The sequence below is a fragment of the Lycorma delicatula genome, chromosome 3 (assembly GCF_047948215.1).
Source record: "Lycorma delicatula isolate Av1 chromosome 3, ASM4794821v1, whole genome shotgun sequence".
Lineage (NCBI taxonomy): Eukaryota > Metazoa > Arthropoda > Insecta > Hemiptera > Fulgoridae > Lycorma > Lycorma delicatula.
Genome location: NC_134457.1, coordinates 159,424,012 through 159,445,332, shown reverse-complemented (window position 1 = coordinate 159,445,332; position 21,321 = coordinate 159,424,012). Strand labels below are relative to the sequence as shown.

Here is a 21,321-nt window from a genome sequence, read left to right as displayed (position 1 = left end):
CTTAATTGTGTAAGAGTTGAATCTACACTGCAAGTTGAAAAATTTACATCTGGTTTGATGGTTGGTATATAATGTACTGGCTAACTTAGATATGGATTGTACTAATAACACTAATATCATTTATTTGTGTTCCAGTATTATTTCCTTATTGTTATAAATTACTCAGCTACATCATATTCTAGTGATTAATTCATCCGTAAATTACAATTTTCACATTAGTTATATTGTATCACTTTAATCGTACATTTTTTGTTTTCTTATTCAAATTTATAAGTGCTATGTAAAATTTCATTCTAAACTCAGTGTTAAAATAGATGAGAATTTTTTTTATTAGAGAAAAAATGTTTAAACATTGAAATTATTTAGAAAAAGTGGAGTTGTTGTAAATGTAGCTCTTGATTTTTGGTTTAGAAGAAATACTTTAAGAAGTGGAAAAATGAATGAATATTGATCTAATTTTTTTTAGTGTATTACATTTTAACATCTCTGTGTATATTGAAGAAACCAACCTGGGAAATATTTTTACGTGGAATATAAGGAAAAGCCTTTTATTTAAATGCATTGTATTACAAAAAGGCAATAATATTAATTTTCACAGCTTTTAATAGTGGTTGTTAAGTAGAAATCACAATATTATGTTTATGCAGTCAGTTTGCAGGGAAGAGTTACATTCACTCAATTTTAGTTTTATATTTTCTGATAAAAATATATGTTAAATTTGTTGATTTAACAGTAGGTTAAATTTGCTATGGGAAAGCGTACTGCATTGAACTTTTATCTTAATAATGAGATTTTAATCTCTGTAGTTGTTTTAAGCTATAAAATCATAAACCTAGTTATATATTAATCTGATGGAAATTATTGTTTATTGTATTAAATGCTTGGTTTTTGTTATTTTCTGCATTTTTCATTTATGTGTATAGGCATGTTTGCCTGTGAAATTGTATGCAAACCTTATAATTTGGGTTCCATGTCGTCTTTTGAGTTATCTAATTTAAATATTTGTGTTTTTAATTTTTATATTTGTTTCCATATTATCCTGTATTTCTATATAAAGCTTTAGCACTGTATGTAATGCATTGTTTCATAGATTAAAGAATTAAAATAGTTTGCAACAAATTATATAAAGCAACTTTGCAATATCTGCATTCTATTTTGTGGCTGTGACGTTTGTAACCCAGTTGATGTCCAAAAGGCACCAGTCAGAGTTGCTTACTTTAAGATTATAGATGTTAATTATACAACCAGCTCTTGCGGTGGAACATGGTGAATATGTTACTTATAGATTATCATTTGCATTTCAGTGGGTTCATGTGTTGGTATGCAACTGAGTATTCAGCCAAGTGAATAAGACAGCAGAATATAGTTTTACTTACTTTTTTCCCTATTAAGCCTGGCTTAGGGAGTTTTTTATTCTTGAGAATGGCTGTCTTTTAATAAATGACTTGTGATTTAAATCATGTTGCCTCCAACCATTACAGTTGCAACACTTATAACATACATATATTGTTTTTTGTTGTTTGTTTAATTAATTTGTTGAACTCCATTAATAATTTCATATATTTTTTTCATTTTCTCTATGGCGTTTTACAAATTTTATGCTTTTTTAATCTGTTTCAATATACTTATCATTTTCTGAATTATGTAAAATTTACATTGCCTGTATTCATCTCTCTGATGCTGAATTTTGTTGTTGTGATTTTCAGTCAGTTATAATCTGTTTGATTAAATTGTCAGCATGTTAAAAAAAATCACTGAATTTTGATTCTTTCATTAATTTATTACAAAGAAACCAGGTAAGGTATTAAAATCAACTTTTTGTTTATGTTGAAAGTTTATCTACACTTTGATAAAAAAAAAACTTGTGTTATTTACTATGCCACTTTGATTTTACCCTTGAACATGTATTTAAAAAAATATTAGGAAAATGGAAATTTGTATTGAAAATTTATTCTGTTTAGTAAATAAACATGACATTATTACATTATTTATAATGAGTAAATAAAAGTAAAATGGAATGTTAAATGAGAAATAATTAGAAGTGGGACACAGTACATTAATAAGTGAATTAAAAACTGGCTTTTTGCTGTGTTTATTTTGGTTAATTTTTCAAATATACCAATTTATGTTGCTTTTTTTATTCCAAAATGTTCTCTAACCTCATCAATTGCGTAGCATTATAAGTGTAAATACATCTGTATGCATTTTTTTTTAATTAGTGTATTTAGTTTTATTGTACAAAATGAACATATGCGGCTAATTTATTGTTAAATTATTTTCTTATAATATTATTTGTTTTTTTAGAATATGTATAACAGTGGTCCTGTACTATCTGCACCAGTGGGTGGTATGCCGCCTGGACCCGGTGGTTATGTTGGTACACAGAGTGGGCCTGAAGCACCGGGCTATCCTCCGCAACCAGGAGGGTATCCATCACATCCTGGAGGTTATCCACCACAACCTGGTGGTTACCCATCTCCTATGGGTCTTCAGTCTAGCCCATATCAACCTCAACAACAAGCAAGAAGGCTTGATCCTGATCAGATGCCAAGTCCAGTAAGTGATGTATTTGTTATTAATTTTATAAGTTGTATCTGTATTAATTTATGATAATGAGCATCTCTGGGTTTATTATTTATTAACTGTTTTTAATCCTAGTATTTAATCCTGTTCAGCTTTCTTTGAAACCTAGTTGTCATTGTACAAAATGGTTTACTATCTGTGCTATTATATATCTATTTACTATCTATGGGTTTTTATCTTAGTTGTTAATACTCCATTTATAAAGTAGCATCATTCCTTTTATTGAACTTTCTTTGGTCCTCGTTTTAATTTATACTATTATAATTTTATGTCTTTGTTTTTTTTTTAGATTCAGGTAATGCAGGATGATCAAAAAACAAAATCAGGAATTTTTTATACAAATCAGAAAGGTCAAGTTCCACCTCTGGTAACTACAAACTTTACTGTTCAGGATCAAGGGAATGCTAGCCCACGTTTTATTCGATCATCTATGTATAATGTACCTATCACCATAGATATGATGAAGCAGGTAATTTACTACTTGATCTGTTAAATTTTATTAAAAGTATTAAATTATTGAAGACCATCGATGATTTATTTATAAATATAAGATCATTAATGAATTCTGTTGATTTCAGGTCATTGATTTTAAACAAAACTCTAATTGGTTTTATTTTTATTTAGCTAACAATCATTTAAAATTTTTAACCATGAAATTTTATAAGCCATTCAAAAAAAGGAAAATGGTTAATTACTAATTTTAAAGATTTTATTCTATGTTAATGAATAAGGTTGTTTTATAAAATAATCTTAATGATAAAGCATTCATAATCCAAAAACAAAACAGATTTCAATTACTTTTTCTTTGATGGTGAGGATTAGGATATATAAATTATATGAAAGTGGTGTGTCTCCATCTTCTGTTAGTAACTGCTGAACAATAAAGTTTAAACAGTTCTTTCTATCTTGAAAATAGGAGGATATTTTAAGTAAAATTGGCAAAGGAAAAATAATTTTTTATTTTACAGGTAACTTAACAATATTATAAACTGTATTTTCTACATTTATATATATATCGCATACATCATTGTTAATATAATGATTTTTTATACACGTATTCAAATTTTAAAAATCAGAACTTGCTGTTAGTTTTATAAGTTATATTTTATTCTATTTGAATGTTACTATTAACACTGAGGAATATGTTCTTGATATAATTTTACAAATATGTGAGTTGTCCAGAAAGAATGTTTGAATTGGAAGTTTATTCAGTTTCTATAACTAAATATATTTATTCATTATTTTTTTATCTAATACCTTTTAAATTTAAACTTTTATGATTAATAAAAATCAGCATTGCAAATATGGAATAAATAATAAATTATCAAGAAGTAATTTCCAAATTTAAAATAATTAAAAAACAATTTAATCCTTTTTAAATATGGTAAACTATTATCTATTCTAACTTTTGGCTTAGTAGTGAAATTTTAAGTTTATAGTTACATCCTATTTGTCTCAGCACGTTTTCAATCATAATCAAATATGACAATGTGCTTGGAATGTGTAAAATATTTTTATGTAAAGGGAGTTTATAAAAACCATTTCAAGAATAAACCATCCCATAATTATGAAAAATTATAAACATTTTTTCAGAAATGGGTCATTTTATTTATGCATGTGTTTTTTCACATTTCTGACTTTAATCATCACCATTTTTTTATAATAAAATACAATATTACAGCAGTTTCAAAATAGCATTAGGTTAGAGTTTTATTTCTAAAAGATTTGATGTAGGTGTTAAATACATATGAGTGAAACTCTACTGTTGGTTTGTAATAAATTCACATTATTTAGGATCATCAAATTTAACTTACAGAAGTAAAGAACAAACTTTTTACTTTTCTATAAATTTTTAAAGCTGAACTTCTAACAACTTAAAAAATATCGTATTTTGTAAATGAAACCAATTAATTGTTATAAAAATTTATTATATTGCAATCAAGTGTTATGAAAGCATGAAATCAGCTGTTTTGTTTAGTACAGGGGTGACTTACTTTCGGAAATTGGTAACGCGAAACCGGTTGCTAACAGTTGCCTTTGCTATTTGCGTTGTTGGTTGATGATCTTTATAATAATTCCATTAAAGATAGCTGTTTGTAAGAATTGTTTAATTAACCTGTGTCTACATACTTGCTTATTATGTATATATACAGGTGTTAATAAACCATTTCAAGAATTCAGGGAATGGTCCCCCTCATCAAAATAAAGAAAAGATTTTATATCATCATTTGTCTGGAAATGCTTAGTTTATAGTTATCTGCCATTTTGTATTTTTAACATAAAAAATTATTTCTCAAGAATGGTTGATTGTATCGAGCTGAAATTTTATATACATCTAGGGTACCTAGAGGTTTACTTGTATAAAAAAATAATGATCGTGATCTCTCAATCCATTTAAAAATAGCACCATTTAAATTTTTTAATTGTTAATATCTTGGGTTATCTAAATGTTACCTTGGTTTATTTAAATGTTATATTTTACAGAAAAATGTTAAGCATTTTATGACAAAGACATGGCTCCTTATTTATTTAAGTCTGTTCATAAATAACAAAAATGGCAAAAATTATTGGAGTGAGTCACTCAAGATCAGTGATTCTCAACCTTTTTAGCTCCACAACCTCCAAAAAGTAAAAAAAATGTACATTTAATTAATATTTCACAACCCCCAACCCAAACTCAATGAAACTTAATTAAAATTATTTAGCTGCATTGATAGCAATGGGTATATTTTATTAACGGGTATACATTAGTGTACAAATGTGAGCAATTTACAAATTTCAGCTTGATATGTACGTGCTCCTTGTAATTTGATCTGCTTGCATAATTCTTGCTATGAGAGTGCCTTGTTTGAAAACATTAAGATGAAAAACGTTGAAAACGAAAACCACTATCAGCAATATAAAAGACTAGTTTCATATGCAAAGATGTATTTTTTTTTTTATTAGATTCTTATGCAAAATGGATAAATTTGTGAAAAAACAAAGTGAGCTATCTACATCCAGTAAATCAAGTGGTAAAAAGACAAGATTTTACAAGGACAGTTATTTAAATTATGGTTTTACCTCATCATTGGAAGGAAAGCCACAGGGTGTTATTTGCTTTCAAGTCCTCTCTGTTGAAAGTATGAAGCAATCAAAATTAATTTGTCATTTCGAAATTAATCATCCAGATCATAAAAGCCAAGACTTGGAATTTTTTGAAAGAAAATTGCATACTTTGAGAAATCAACAAGTACAGTTGAAGCATCTTATTTCGTAGCATTAAAAGTAGCTAAAATTCTAAATCCCGTGCACTTAAAGAAAACCTCATTGCCTGCTGCATTTGATATTGTCAGTGTTTTAATAGGAATGGAAGAAACAGAAAAAACTGAAAAAAATTCTGTTTTCTAACAATACAAAATCAAGGTGAAATCATCGATTCACCTTGGTTCAAACAACAAATGTTGTTTTGTATATCAATACCTGGTCACACAACAGGACAGCAGTGTCTTTTTGAGTTTTTTATGATGCTGCTAAAAAAATAACATACATTGGATAAAATGTATTGCAGTGTGGTTGGTGATGGTGCAACAGTGATAACAGGAAAGAACAGTAGATTTCTGGAAAAATAAAAAGATTGTCTTATACCAAGGTGGAATGGATGCACTGCTACCTTCAGACATGCTCTTTCCATAAAACATATGCCAGAAAATCTCAAACAAATTCTTTATAAAGCTGTAAAAATGTTAATTTTAGTAAAAGTCGACCATTACAGAATTTGCTGTTTGCAAAACTATGCAATGAAATGGGTGAAAAGAAAAAAAAAATTTTTCCATACAGAAGTCAGATGGTTATCATGTGGGGAAGTGTTAACCCGGTTATTGGAATTGCAATATAATAATATTTTTAAAGGATAAACAAACACAGTTTTCAATTTTTTTACAGAATAATGAGTATATGTTGCTGTTTGCTTACAGTTTTTTGTCTGAGGAGGGGAAACCTTATAAGCACAATATGGTCTCATACCCCATAGTAGTTTGGTACTCTCTCTTGTGGGCCTACCCACTAAAACCTCCTCCCCCACTACAACATGGGATGCTAGGCCCACCATATGGTATTATCCCAACACCCTGTGTGTTTTGTCTCCATTTGCGCCTCCATTACTGGCCCCACATTTCAAACCTGTCGGCATCCTGCATTGTTTTTTTTTTAAATTTGACCTCTTGGGGCCAGAAACCTGCCTCAGAGGTAGTGGTCCACCCCCGGACATCTTCCTCCAACTTGGTGCAGATGATACATCGTCATCGTGGACACGATCATTTAGTCTGAAGCAAAGTCCCAATGATGTTGGGATAAGTGTGCCGAATTTTCTCCTGTATGCTTCCCTATGCTGCAGGAACCGATTGCACATGAACACTGTGTATTCTGCGGTGTCCTCCTTCCCGCAGTAATCACAATCCACAGAGGGGTCACAGTGTCAGTACACATAAGTATACCTTAAAACATCCATGACTGGTAAGGAACTAGTCATCTCGTTACCTAGTTCCCTGTGTTTTCAGCACAGTCATCTCAGGAGGTCCAGGATCAGTCTGTAGGCCCATCTGCCTTTCGTCGACTGATCTCATCTCTTCTGCCACCTGCAGATAAGCAGTTCTCTGTGTCCGCTTTACACATTCCCCTGTACATCTCCTCCCTCTTGCATACGAGGAGATCCAGGGGTGTAAGAATGACCACTGTGCCGGCAGCATCCCCTGAAATGGTCCTGGATCCACCGCATACTTGAAGGGAGACAGCCATGTGCATCTTGCTAAGAATTCCATGGGCTCTTTCCCTTTACAGCGCAATGGACGAGACTGGGCTCCATACAGTTTGTTTGAGAACACCACCTTTGCACCTATGATAAGACCTTCTGCTTCAATGTGCGAGAACCCCCGACGTTGGCCATTATCCAACCAATTGCGGCAGCTGTTTTTTCGGCTTTGATCAACACTTGTTCTACATGTCTGTGAAATGTAGCGTTCATATCTATCCACACCCCAAGGTATTTTATTGCAGGATTAGTGTAGACTACCATGGTACTGACACTAAATGAAATATGCCTACCTGAAACTATGGCCATTTGGGTCTTCTCCAGTGAAAGCTGAAGCCCAATCTCCTGCAGGGGCAAAACAGTAATACTTATTGTTTTGTTCCCAGTGTCCATCACCACCTGTTCTGACTTTGCTGTCACACAAGTACCAAGTTGTCAGCGAACCTGGTAAGGGCTGCCCCAATGGGAAGTGCAACTGATAGAACTTCGTCATACACGATATTCCACAGTGTTGGCCCCAACAATGAACCCTGTGGAACACCACAACTCATCCTGATCTGTACCTCTCTGTTGGCAGAAATACCTGTCACTGATCTTTTGGGGAGAGATAACACTGGATTATCCTCCTTAGGTATGGACTAATTCCATGACTCTTCAGTTCCTGGAATATCGTGTCCCACGGTACACTGTTAAATGCTACTTTTTTACATCAAACAGGATCTCTGCCGAAATCAAATGCATATCTCTTAAGCCCGATCTGGCCTCCCACATGTTAGTCATTACTCTATTGATATGGCATCTACAGTTCACCTGCTCTTACTGTAGCCAAATTGGAGATCGCTAAAACTGCCAGTTGCCTCCAGCTCTTGGTTGAGCTTGTCAACCAGCACCCTCTCAAAAAGCTTACTCAGGTAACGGAGCAAGCAGATTAGCCTAAAGGATGCTGATTTGCTGCCTTGCCTCCCTTCCTTCTTGAGGATTATAAGCTTGGCGGACTTCCAGGAGTTTGGAAACCATTTCTGGATGATGGCAAAGTTGAATGCATTAACTACGCACCACAGCAAGTTTTACAACATATTCTACCACCTCTCAGTGCATGCTGTCCAAGGCATGCTCTTACTGTGCTTGATATTACAACTGGCCACCATGAGCTCTTCTGTGTGGTGACAAGTGGGATGTCAACGGCAGCTATTTCCTCACAGTTTGTCCCACCACATTTAGGAAAGAGATCCTCCATGTAACACAGTAGAGGTGTTGCCTTGATTAAGGCTTTGCATCGTAAATTTGAATTGCCCAGGTATTTTCGTCAAACCTGGGCAATAATAAAGAAGTTTTGGACCAGGTGTTTTTGTTTCTCTGGGGTGCTAATATTTTACATGCTTTTTAATGGTGTTTTTATATTTTTTTTACAATAATATGTTTTTGTGTCTTAACATTTTAGTTTCAGTTTTTTGTTTTTAATACTTTAGTTTATTCTGATTTTGTTTTTCATTTTCTACCATAATTTTTTATTTTTTTTTTATTTTTGTTATTCTATTTGGTATTGTATTCTTATTTCCTGTTCTGTTTTCTGGGCGTTTTTATTTAGTTTTTAACTTTAGTTTTTTAAAATACGTACTTCATGTTCAGGCGATTACAACGCTAAAACATTTTTCGCCCAGAAAAAGTCAAACAAAAAAAAAGAATTTATTTAACCCCCTCATCAAATCTTTTAGAAATAAAACTAGAGCTTAATACTGTTTTGAAACTGCTGTAATATTAATATATCCACCATTTAAATTTTGTATTTTATTACAGAGATATGATGATTAAGATCAGAAATGTGAAAAAAAACATGCATAAATGAAATGATCAGTTTCTGATAAAATGTTGATAAATTTTATATAATTATTTTTCATTGCTCCATTTTGAACAGTCATGATGAATAGTCATGATAGTCATGATGAAAGGTAACTGATAAAGTTCATCTGATATCTTGTAGTAAGGGTAAATAGTTACGCTTAGCACTGGATTGTGCAATTAGTTGTGTGTAATTTTAATGAAAATAGTTAGTTTTTTCTGTTTTAAATTTGTTTATTTATATGTTATTTTTAATCTAATTTGGTTATTTATTTACATTTTAATAGACTGCTGTTCCATTTGGACTAGTTATAAGCCCATTAGCTAGACCATTAGACCAGGAATTTCCACCACCCATAGTTGATATGGGTGAAGTAGGTCCAGTTCGTTGTATACGTTGTAAGGCATACATGTCTCCGTTTATGCAATTTATTGATGGAGGTCGTCGTTTTCATTGTCTTTTATGTAAAGCCACTACTGAAGGTAACTTACATTTTTTTGTAATGTCTTTATAAATGTATTAATATTTTCATAATACACTAGTACATTGTAATAACTAAGAAATGTGAAATAAGATGTATTAAAATGAGAAACATTAGGTAAAAATTCTTTTTCTGTGAAAGCAGTTGTAAATAGTTATTTGCTTTGATGTATTATTTAAATTATGTCAAGTAAATAAATTATTATTTTCTCCATTTTGTCCATCTGTCTGAGCTGATTATATAACACTATTAATTTTTAATGACAAAAACAGATCAAATAAAATTAAAACAAATGTTTTTATGTCTGAAAATGAATGACATTGAAAATTTTGTAACATAAAAAGCAAATTTGTTTGTGTCAACACTTTCAGTGGAAGACTGCAGAAGATTGTTGCCATCCACATTACATTATCACAGCTGTTTTGCACTTTGGTCTCAGCTGAAGTTATTGCTGGTGATTTTTAATCTAGGACGAAATATATTTTTTATAATGGTCTCATGTTTCATCATCATCAAAAGCAACAGACAGAAACTGTTAAAAATTCAGTAAATTACAATGAAAAACATATTCACAATACTTTAACTAATTTGTCTCTTATAAACTGTAGTTTTAGATCCTGACTAGTCATGAACTATTTCAAAAGAAATCTTCCAGACATTTTTATCATAGGAACTTAGAAAAGTATTTTCCTGTCATTTGAACAAACATTACTAAATGAATTAATTCTTTGTATATTTTTCTAAAGGTATCTGATGAATAACTGGACAGGCAAAAAGATTTTTTTTATTAAAACAATCGTTGTAAATCAATATCTCTTTCCTTCAGATACACCACTACAAAAATGTACAATTACCATTACAGTCATGGACATTATTGTTAGCTTATGAGTTGCAAGTATGTTATCTGCCACTTACTGATAATAATGTATTTAGTCTTGTGTATATGACATACATTTTTGTTGGTGTTATTTTGCATCAAGTAATGCCAAGTTATAAGTTATTAAACTTAATATTAGTATTTTTCTCTGGAAATAAACATTTATTTTGAAACAAAAGAGGTAAGTACATGTTATTCAAAGTATTGCCCATTGTTAGCAACAACTTTTTCCCATCTTTCTGTCATACTCCTTGTCAGAAGAACGACTCATCTTTTGACACTGCTCATGAATCAAGTCATTTTTTTATATCTTCAAAAGAACTGAAGTGCTGGCCAGACAGGTGGTTCTGCATGGATTGAAACAAGTGGAAATCAGTCGGAACAATGTCTGGTGAATAAGGTGGGTGGGGTAAAACATTCCATCAGAGCAGCTCTAGTGTTTCTTCACCAGTTTAGCAACATGTGGTCGAACATTGTCTATTGGAAAACCATTTTGTTTTGTCTTTTGGTGTATTCTGGTCATTACTCTTTTAGTTCTCAGCTTAACTACACTAGTGGTTGTTAGTATGGTCCCCAGTAATGGTTTCCCCAGATCTTAGCAGCTCATAATAAACCAACTTCTGTGATCCCATCCACTAAATACAGAGCAATACCTTTGCTCTGTATTATTAAAAAAATGAAGATTAATAAATGATTAATGTAATAATAATAATAAGAAGAAGAATCACATAATGTATCTTTATTGGTGGGCTCATTAATTCTGATATGCAAATAAGCAAGCAGTGTTTTTTGCCAAAAATATGTCTAGAGACACATAGCACTAAGTAATTGAATTCTTTGTGATTTCATTAGAGAGATTGTACTGTTGGTAATATTTCACATAATCATTAACCTCTTGCTGTTGTTATGGTAGGTGATATTACAGTACAACAAAACACTGGAATGCTGAGAGGTCAGTGATCTGGTCTTTTGTTCAGATGTCATATTTCAATGATCACTTCACTGTCAGAAGCTGTTAATTCAGTCATAAACTCTCTTGTATCCGCACATTACTAATCCATGACTCATAGATTATTCAATACATCCATATCATCTTACATTCATAAACAAACAAGAATACCCAGCTCACTTGAATAATTTTAACTTGATTCAATCTGGCCAAAAAAAAATCACTCTGACATATGTAAATAAAAATTTAGAAAAAATGGTCATAATCGTTAAAAAGTGAGATAAACTGCATCTCTCAGGATAAAAGGAGTCATATATGGAATGGAACAATTTTCTAAACCCAGTGCTCTAGGAATAGACTAATTGAACTGCACTGATCCGATAAATTCTGTTGGACAAACAAGGTGTAACTGCTAATATATAAATTTACACATAAATATCCATCACATAATATAATATTTATTTGGTAGTATTAATGAGCCATTATTGATTCAGAATATTATTTATTTTTATTTTGATGATTTTGAAATTACAGAAACATTATTGAACTTCAGATGAGTGAGGTTTCAATAAGGTCATTGCCAATTATCTCACTGAAACAAGTCACAAATATAGTTACATCAAACTAGTATTGTATAAAAAATATTATATAATTATAATAAACAGTAAATATTAAATCAAACATTTGGGGGGAATGAATTCAGTAATTTTTCTTGGTGGAGTAATTAGTTCTGGATAAGGATATTAAAAGTGTACAAGATCGATCTTCATCTATGACATTGTATGTTTTTAAGAATAAGTAAGGAAAAAAGTTAAGTAACTTTCATCACCCATCTTTTTCTACTTGTGCTAAAAATTTTAAGGAAGAAATGTAGATAATATTTTGTTATCTAAACAAAACTAGTGTGTGAAATTGAGTAATTTTATTTACAGTTCCACCTGAGTATTTTCAACATTTGGATCACACAGGTCAGAGAGTTGATAGGTTCGAGAGGCCAGAGTTGGTACTAGGAGCTTATGAATTTGTTGCCACAAAGGAGTATTGTAGAGTAAGTATATGACTGTATTCTTATGTAGGATATTTTGATTTAAATAGAATAATATATTTGTTTAAATCATTTGGATTAATTTAACTTAGATAATAAATTTTAAAAATATGGTGAATTCAATATTTAATCTATTTGCTCTTGAGAATACCTTTACAATTAAAAATAAAATAGAAAGATAAGTCTTTTATTGAGACTGTAGTGGCTTATTTTTCTATCAATAAAATTCAAGTTTCAAAAAAGATTTTTTTATACATTTTGAAGAAACATAATTTTGACTCTGAGAGGTATTAATTAATTGTGACGTTTATTCTCCTTTCATTTTTTTATGGTAGTAAGAGATTCAGGCTGCTTTGAAGTTGTCAGTGTGTAATGCAGTTTTTTGACTGCTATGTACATAGTTCTGAGCAGATATGCTTTACTTGCAAAGTCTAATTGCAATGACAAATCCTACTTTTCCTGTACTGGAAGAAAGAGTAGGATTTATCATATCATCACCTATATAAATTTTGAAATATAAAAAACAGCCTGAACTAGATTCACAAATTTTGTAAAATTTTATTTCAAATCTTGATTGTTTAGATCTACTACATTGCACAAATGAAAGGCGACCTCTGAATTTCATTAGATTTTCATCCAAAGCTATGTTCTGAAAAGAGAGATATAATTTGGAAACTTTTGTAGAAAAATGTTGTATGATAGGCCTAATTTTTTTTAGTTTATCATTTTCATTGTTGTCAGTAGTGAAATGTAAGAAACATGAAATTAGCTTGAATCTCTCTCTGATCATTGTTTTGCAAAATATGGGTGTGTCAATGCATCTACTTTTACTCCAATACAATTGGATACACTATTTTCGCACTGCGACATCAAAATGACATCTGTAGTAATTTGAAACCATTTATCGTCATCTTCCAACTTTTTCCTAATGGGATTTTTCAGTTGCGTCATAGTGTGTGCATTAGTTGCATTACTGATTTTATCAAACAAAGGTTCCATATATTCTGAAAAAATTTGAAGTTCTGTTGGTGGATGTGACTCACTCTTATTCAATATACCTTCATAAACACCACTATGTTCGGTAAAAGAATATATAATGGGGTTATTTTGAGTTTTTGTCCAATTCCAATCACTTCTGCATCGCAGTAAGAATGCGCTTAGAAGGGCCATCATTATTATTAAGGGCGTCATCCTCATTATTGTCATCGCTTTCCTCACTAATTTCATCACTAGATTCACTAGAACTATTACTGAAACTTTCTTCAGACTTTGATTCATCATCAGAAAAATTACTACATTCATTATCAATTGTTTAGAATGCTTTCTAAACACTTTGTCAATTCTTCCTTATCATCACCACAAAACCTTTTCTCCGCCATGATGGCTACTGAGGTCATCAAAAAAATACAAAGAGATTATTTTATTTCAATAAGAAACTGTGAGCGAGGGATTTACAAAAAATCACGTTAGAACTTCACTTCAGAAAACATTACAATGCCATCTATGAGTTAGAAACTGAAGTACATACATGTATATGGAGCACTGCACCATTGCAACCTGAGGTGGTCGTCATGACTTATGTGCCAAAAAATCGCATGACCTCTGGGTGTCATATGATTCGAACGGGTTAAATAAGTAAAAAATGTTTTTAGCATCTAAAATTCAAAATCATTTTGTGTGATATGTAGAAGTGAAAAACTGTGATGTGAAAAAAGATAATCTTTCCTCATAATTTAAATTAGAAAACTTCATCGATGTGCTATATTTAATATAATAATGTTCTTTAGTATAATGACTGTTGTCATTTATTGTTTAACTTTTTCATTCTTAACTTTTTCTAGATATTCATTGAAATTTTTCAAAGGTTATATTTTGATAAAATGAGGTTTTAGTTGTTGGGCTTACTTAGTGCTTATATTATTTCTTATGATTAACACAATCAATATCTAATGAGTGCTAAAATAAGTTATCTTATTAACTGTGAAGTTTAAGCTGTAATTAAATTGTTGATAGTGAAAAGCAATTCTATTCTGAATATTCAAAGGCAATTTTTCAAATTTATCAGCTAAATATGGCAACAAATCTAGTCAGTAGTTTTATTAATTTTGTAAGGATGAATAAAAATATTGATATCACTTTGGTAGAAAACATAAAATATTCTGGGGCTTGGAAGTGGTTTTTCTTGTAAAAGTCTTTATTATAGACTCATTATCAATGCAGATATGTATAGTGAAATTATAAAAATCATAGACATGCAATCTAAAATGAAAAAAGTGGGATGTTATCCAACAGGATTCTTTATCTCATATAGCGAATTGAGCAGGTTGCAGTGATTTTACTGAGAAAGTTTAGATCATCCTCCTTACAATTCCAATCTTGCATGATAATGATTACTACATTTTTCTGTGTTTAGAACTGTGACTTGCATCACAGATGTTAAATAATAAAAAATTGAAAAACATTGTTGATAATGAAATTTATTGAAAGAGAATAATGTAAAAAAAAGTAGAGAAGCTAATAAAATATTAAAAACATTTTGAATTAAAAGGTGATAAAATAAAAAAAATAGTAAACAATATGTGAAAAATATAGTTTTAAATTGTAAAGTTACTGTTGCTTTTCTATTTTTATAATTAAAAGTTTCTGTTGCCTTAAATTTTCTGTTATAAATATGTTTTGATTAAAGTGACCTGCTCTTGTGTTATTACATTTAAAATAAGTATTTTTGTCATGTTTATTTACTTATGCCGCATATTAAAATGATTAAATTTTATTACAGGATAGCACATTCCCAAAACCACCTGCGTTAATATTCATGATAGATGTTTCTTATAATAATATTAAATCTGGCATGGTGTCATTGTTATGCAGTCAAATGAAGGAAATTTTACAGTTACTTCCAAAAGATGATGGAATGCCTCGTTCCAGTATGAGAGTTGGATTTGTGACATATAATAATACAGTGCACTTTTATAACTTAAAGGTTTGAAATCTTTTGTCTACTCACTGATTATTAATTAATTTATATCCTGTATTTTTTTATTTTATAATGATTTACTTTCAAGTTTGGTTTATGATATTGTTGCAGTTATATCTGTAAATGAGGTATGTAGTTCCTCAAAACTGATAGAACAGATTCTTTACTTTACTATAACTACATAGGTATGGCTGTAGTTTTATAAAATCATAAATTTTATAAATTAGTGATACAGTGATTAATATTTGAGTATATTTATTTTAATTTCAGTATTTTAATTTCAGTATTGTGTTTTTGTTTGATTGTAAATGTATTTGTTTTTGATAGTATTTTAATTTACTGTTTTAGGCTTGTCTCGCTCAGCCTCAGATGCTTGTAGTAGGGGATGTTCAAGAAATGTTCATGCCTTTATTAGATGGATTTCTTGTTGATCCTGCTGAATCTGAGACAGTAATTGATCTTTTAATGGAACAAATTCCTCAAATGTTTGCTGATACTAGAGAAACAGAAACAATACTTGCCCCTGCTATTCAAGCTGGTCTTGAAGCACTAAAGGTTTGTAGTTGCACATATATAACAGTGTTTAACATTTGTGTGTATTGTTATCATTATTAAAGTTATTTATTTTAATTCATCTTATAACATTACTTCATCATTACCAGTGCCACAGATGTATGATTTATCATATAAAATATTATATATAAATCATTCAAATATGTATGAAGTACTTGACACAAATGGATAAATATTTTATTTTGATTAAATAATAATAATAGTAATAATACATTCTATAGATTATGTTTGGAATGAGCAAGCAAGGAATTAGCGTGGTAGTGCATGGATAAAAAATGAATGCCCTGTCATTTGCATGGGTAGATTAACAGAAAATATGATGATGCTTCATTAGAACAGTGTCACAAAGCAGACTATTTATAATAATGTAATAATAGAAGTGGTTAAATTCTATTTAAATAATTAAAGATAATAAGTATAGGATAAATAACTGCTTAGTAGGTGTTAATGACAATTATTTGACCACATGTTACTTGTGAAAGTTAAATGAAAATGCAGAAATTCAGGAGTTGAGTATTTTTTAAATTTGTATTTTAAAACAAAATCAACAGTAACTGTTTTTGTAAAATAAATTCTTTTAATTTGGTTCAAAATAATTTGGTGGGCTTTTTCGGCAAATCATTAATATGTAGCGTGGTTCAAAGTAAGGCTTAACAAAATGAGAATAGTTGAAAAAATGAAAAACTTAGTATGGTTTCAAATGCTTACACATTTACTTTATTTTTCTACATAAGCACTATTTTGTTCCAAACACTTGTGGTATTTGGAAACAAGATTCTTCGAACCCACTGTATAAAATTCTGTCATCTGGGATTGTAGCCACTTATACATTGAGATTTTCAACTCATCACTTTCCTTGAATTTTTGAGACACAAGCCAGTTTTTGAGGTGTAGGAAGAGATAGCGCAGTCAGTGGGCATGAGATTAGGACTATATGAGGGATGATAAAAAATTTCCTATCTGAATTTTTTAATTGTTTCTGTCCTGCATGCGGTCTTGTGTGGATGTATGTTATGAAGAAATAGAACCGTTCCTGATATCGGCAGTATATGTCTTTTTCTGTGGTTTCTTTGTTACATTCATATTATTTCATATCCTATAATCTCTGCGTATCAAAATTTATGATTTCAAACAAATTTATTGTTATGTTATGAAATTTAACATGTATTCTTTATAATTTCAGGCCTCTGAATGTGCTGGTAAACTACTTATTTTTCATTCATCATTACCTATTGCAGAAGCTCCTGGGAAGTTAAAAAATAGAGATGATAGAAAGATGCTTGCCACAGATAAAGAAAAAACAGTTTTAGGTAAACAAAAAAACTGCACTAAATTTGTGATATATTGTTAATTCATCTTGTGAGTAGCAAAGTAAAATAATATTGATTATTTTGTGTTATTTTTAGGTATCATGAGTTTTCCTTAATTTTAAAAAGCATTGTTTTCAGTTATTGCAGGAGATATAAATAAGTCTCAGTAATTATAGATTTTGATTTTTTGGATGGGCAGTGAAATGTATACATTTAAAGATATTGAAGTTGTGTAATTGTCACCCACCATGACTTGTACATTAAAAGAACAAAGTATCAGTGATATGTGGTACCAGTAAAAGAGAATATGATTGCTGTATTTATCAATTACTGTTTAAAATAATCCATCCAACTTTTTTTCACATGTGTAATTTAATATACATTATTCACTTCGCAAATTCCTTGAGAAGACAGATTAAGTTCAAACAGTTTATCGGCCTTCTCATTTAGTAGTTTTCTACTTAGTAATTTTTTTTTAATGTAAAAAAAAATAATGTAAATTTTAAATACTGAGTTGTTCAAAATCTTTGTCATGTTTTATGAATTTGATGTTAATTGATTTAATTTCATTAGTTACTTTCTCTTTTTTCTCATGTGTAAACACATAAAACAACATGTTAATTTTATAAATTGTTTGAAACTGATGCCTGTTTTTCTAATAATTCATATTACCAGAGTAATAACAAACATTTACACTTTCTGTAATTCTGAATTTTACACTTTTTACACTTTATGAATTTTCTGGTAACATTTTATCATTGATGACATTTAATGCCATTTCTGAACATTATACTCAAGATGAGTTTACAGATACAAATTGTTGAAAAGTATATTACACTGCTTCAATTAGTTACTTTTACTGTAAGCAGTTGCTTTTATATAGATTTGAATGTTAGACTGTGCATACCAGTGTTCTTTGGTGTTAGGGTTTCAATTAACCACACGTCTCAGGAATGGTCGACCTGAGTTTCTTCCAGACTACGTATTTACTGGTACATTTACACTTACATTGCAGCTACATCAGGCCTGGCAAGCTGGTAGCAGTAATTCCATTTGCTTATGCACACTCATCCACACCCAGCAGTTGCTGGAAAACTGGTTGGGGAATATATATGGTTGGTTTTTTTTAATGTGTAGTAAATTTTTTTTGGATCGTTTTAGATTTGTATTTACAAAAGTATTTTTTATTTATGTATTCTTTTTTTCAGGTCCTCAAACTAATGTTTATAATAATCTTGGTCAGGATTGTGTTCAGGCTGGCTGCAGTGTAGATCTGTTTATTTTCAATAATTCTTATATTGATTTAGCAACTATTGGACAAATATCTAGATTAACTGGTGGTGAAATATTCAAATATACTTATTTTCAGGTGATTCTATCTTTTACTATTTTTTTATAGAGTCTTAATTTTTTACTATATAGTAACCAAACAAGTCAGATGTTAAAATTTAAAAAATCTCCACCATTGAATAACCCACATAGAAGTTTATCTTTATTGAAGTACATCAATGTATCTATCAAAAAAGTAAAAAAATCTTTGTTATTAAAGAAAAAGCACATTATTTCTGATGGCTATAAGGTCTTCATGAGTGCAAATCATAATTCTATAAATTTTCTTTTCTTCAAATAAGCATTTAGCCACTGTAACTCTGCTTTATATAGATTAAAATTTGTATACACCATTTATTTGAAATTGTTATAATACATAATATTTAAGCCATTTTTATTTATTTCATTTTTTAACATTTCTTCCTTTTTCTTTTTTTCAAAACCAATTTTGAAGTATTTCTAAAAAAACGTAGAGTAATTTAATCTAGATTTACTTAATGGTCTTAATTTAATTTTATTTTTTTATTAATATTTTCATTGAGTTTTTCTGTTAAATTATTTATTTCTTAAACATTTTGTTAAACTATTTTAATACATAGGATTATTACAGAATCCTATTTCTATATATCTGAAAAACCTCGTTCCAACAATTTCTATTTGATATCTGCTGATTTTGTGATAAGTTTGATTTTTTGGTGTGCATAAATTTGCATTTATCATCCACAGTTTCCTTTTCTTTAAACAAATCTTATATCTAGGGCCATTTATGAGATTGAGAAAAATTGTTTCATGTATTTTTCATCAAAATCAGAGCTATTGTTTTGGAGTTGAGGAGATATCAACAAACATAAGTAAAAGATTAATTAATTAAAAAAGAATAGCTAAATTAAAAATTTGACAAATTTCAGTATCTAAATAATATTACAATTAAGTATTATATGAAATATATCTATTAATTTTTTTTAATAAGTAATCTTTAATCTGGTGTTTTGCAATACCAGTAATTTTGAGTTTAAGTATGGGTTTTAACAAGGTAATATATAATTTTATGTGAAATATAAATCACCAAAACACAGTAATTAAATAAGTTAAACTTACCTTATTAATTTCCAATAATCAATTTTCACAGTATCCTCATCTTTAGTTGGTATTAAATTCTACATTTATAACATTAAAACTTATTAATTATTTGTAATTTTTTTCTCTGAAATTATAATATTTTTGTCAAATTATTGTCAAATTTTAAATGTTATAAACACACATGTACATAAAATTTAAGTTTGAAATACTTTATGTTGTTTAATATCGCTTAAAATTTGACAGTAAAAAATATAATTTCAAAAAAAAATTATGTCATTAAAAGAATAAGTTTTAATGTAATAAGTATTGAATTTAATACCGACTGAAGATCCAGGACAGGATGCTTCGATAACGAGTTATTGGAAATTAATAAGGTTATAAGTTATATTAAATAATAGTATTAAGAAGAAATATTAAATAAGAAGTTTGTATTCTTCAGTAATATGGAAATTAAAGTCTGGCCATTGATGTTTGCACTGAAAAAACTAAAAGAAAAGTTATAAAAATATGTAAAAAAAAGTAGCAAAATGTGCATTACTGTACACATGGTTCTCTGCTGTCAAAATGTTCACAGAACAGTTTTCATAGTGTATTATTTGCATTACATAACACATACTGTATAGTGTGAAAATTGACTAAAAATTTTAGAAAGGCACCTTGTTATTTATTTTGTAAATAAGCGTTTGACTGGAATTATTAGGTAAAATATAGGAAAAATAGGTAAATTGCACCAAATTTGTAAGCTGTATATTACCATTTAAATTAATTTATAAAATGGTGTAGTTTTTTTCTGCTCTGTTTCACATAATTGCAATTTAAGGTCTGTGTATATAATTTAGGGAAATTAAAGGGAGGGCCCTAATAAATTGTAAAATGTTTTCATACTTTGACCCTGCAAATGTGAAAGTATGCTGCTTATACCAGTAGTTATTATAAGTGTAACTATTATTAACAATCAATCCACAAAACTGTTGTTTGCAATGAATTTCTGGTTTAATAAAGGAATAATTTTTTCATGCAAATCTTTATTTCAGGCTGATATTGATGGTGAGAGGTTGATAGAAGATATCAAACATGATGTTAGTCGTCCAGTAGGTTTTGATGCTATTATGCGTGTTAGAACATCTACTGGTATCAGGCCTACAGATTTTTATGGACACTTTTTTATGTCTAATAGTACCGATATGGAATTGGCATCTATTGATTGTGATAAGGTAGGTTATTAATTTTTTAGTATTATGTTAGATGTGACTGATTTATGAAATTTAACATCCTTATTTTGTGAAATGGTTCATTCTAATTTTTTTTCATTACATTTTAAGAATCTTGATATGAGGGGGGGCATGTTGATCTGTTCACTTGACTGTAGTTGACAGGTTATCGTAAGTAAACTACATTTTTAGTTTTCAGTCTATTATTTAACTGGCTAATGAATTGATTATATTAAATGCTATATAGAGTAACGTTAATAATTATTTATTTAATTTA

At 29.7% G+C, this 21,321-nt stretch overlaps 1 protein-coding gene across 3 annotated transcripts in view; it reads left to right on the top strand.

Moving 5' to 3' along the window:
• The window catches only part of Sec24CD (COPII coat complex component secretory 24CD), a 71,175-nt gene that overhangs the window by 29,328 nt on the left and 20,526 nt on the right, over window positions 1–21,321 (top strand). For all 3 annotated transcript variants that reach the window (XM_075360874.1, XM_075360875.1, XM_075360873.1), the window contains 9 exons: window positions 2,305–2,556; window positions 2,873–3,052; window positions 9,499–9,694; window positions 12,452–12,567; window positions 15,344–15,547; window positions 15,890–16,096; window positions 17,298–17,424; window positions 18,633–18,793; window positions 20,868–21,047. In XM_075360874.1, coding sequence (XP_075216989.1) covers window positions 2,305–2,556; window positions 2,873–3,052; window positions 9,499–9,694; window positions 12,452–12,567; window positions 15,344–15,547; window positions 15,890–16,096; window positions 17,298–17,424; window positions 18,633–18,793; window positions 20,868–21,047 — 1,623 coding nt within the window. The remainder of the gene's footprint in view (window positions 1–2,304; window positions 2,557–2,872; window positions 3,053–9,498; window positions 9,695–12,451; window positions 12,568–15,343; window positions 15,548–15,889; window positions 16,097–17,297; window positions 17,425–18,632; window positions 18,794–20,867; window positions 21,048–21,321) is intronic.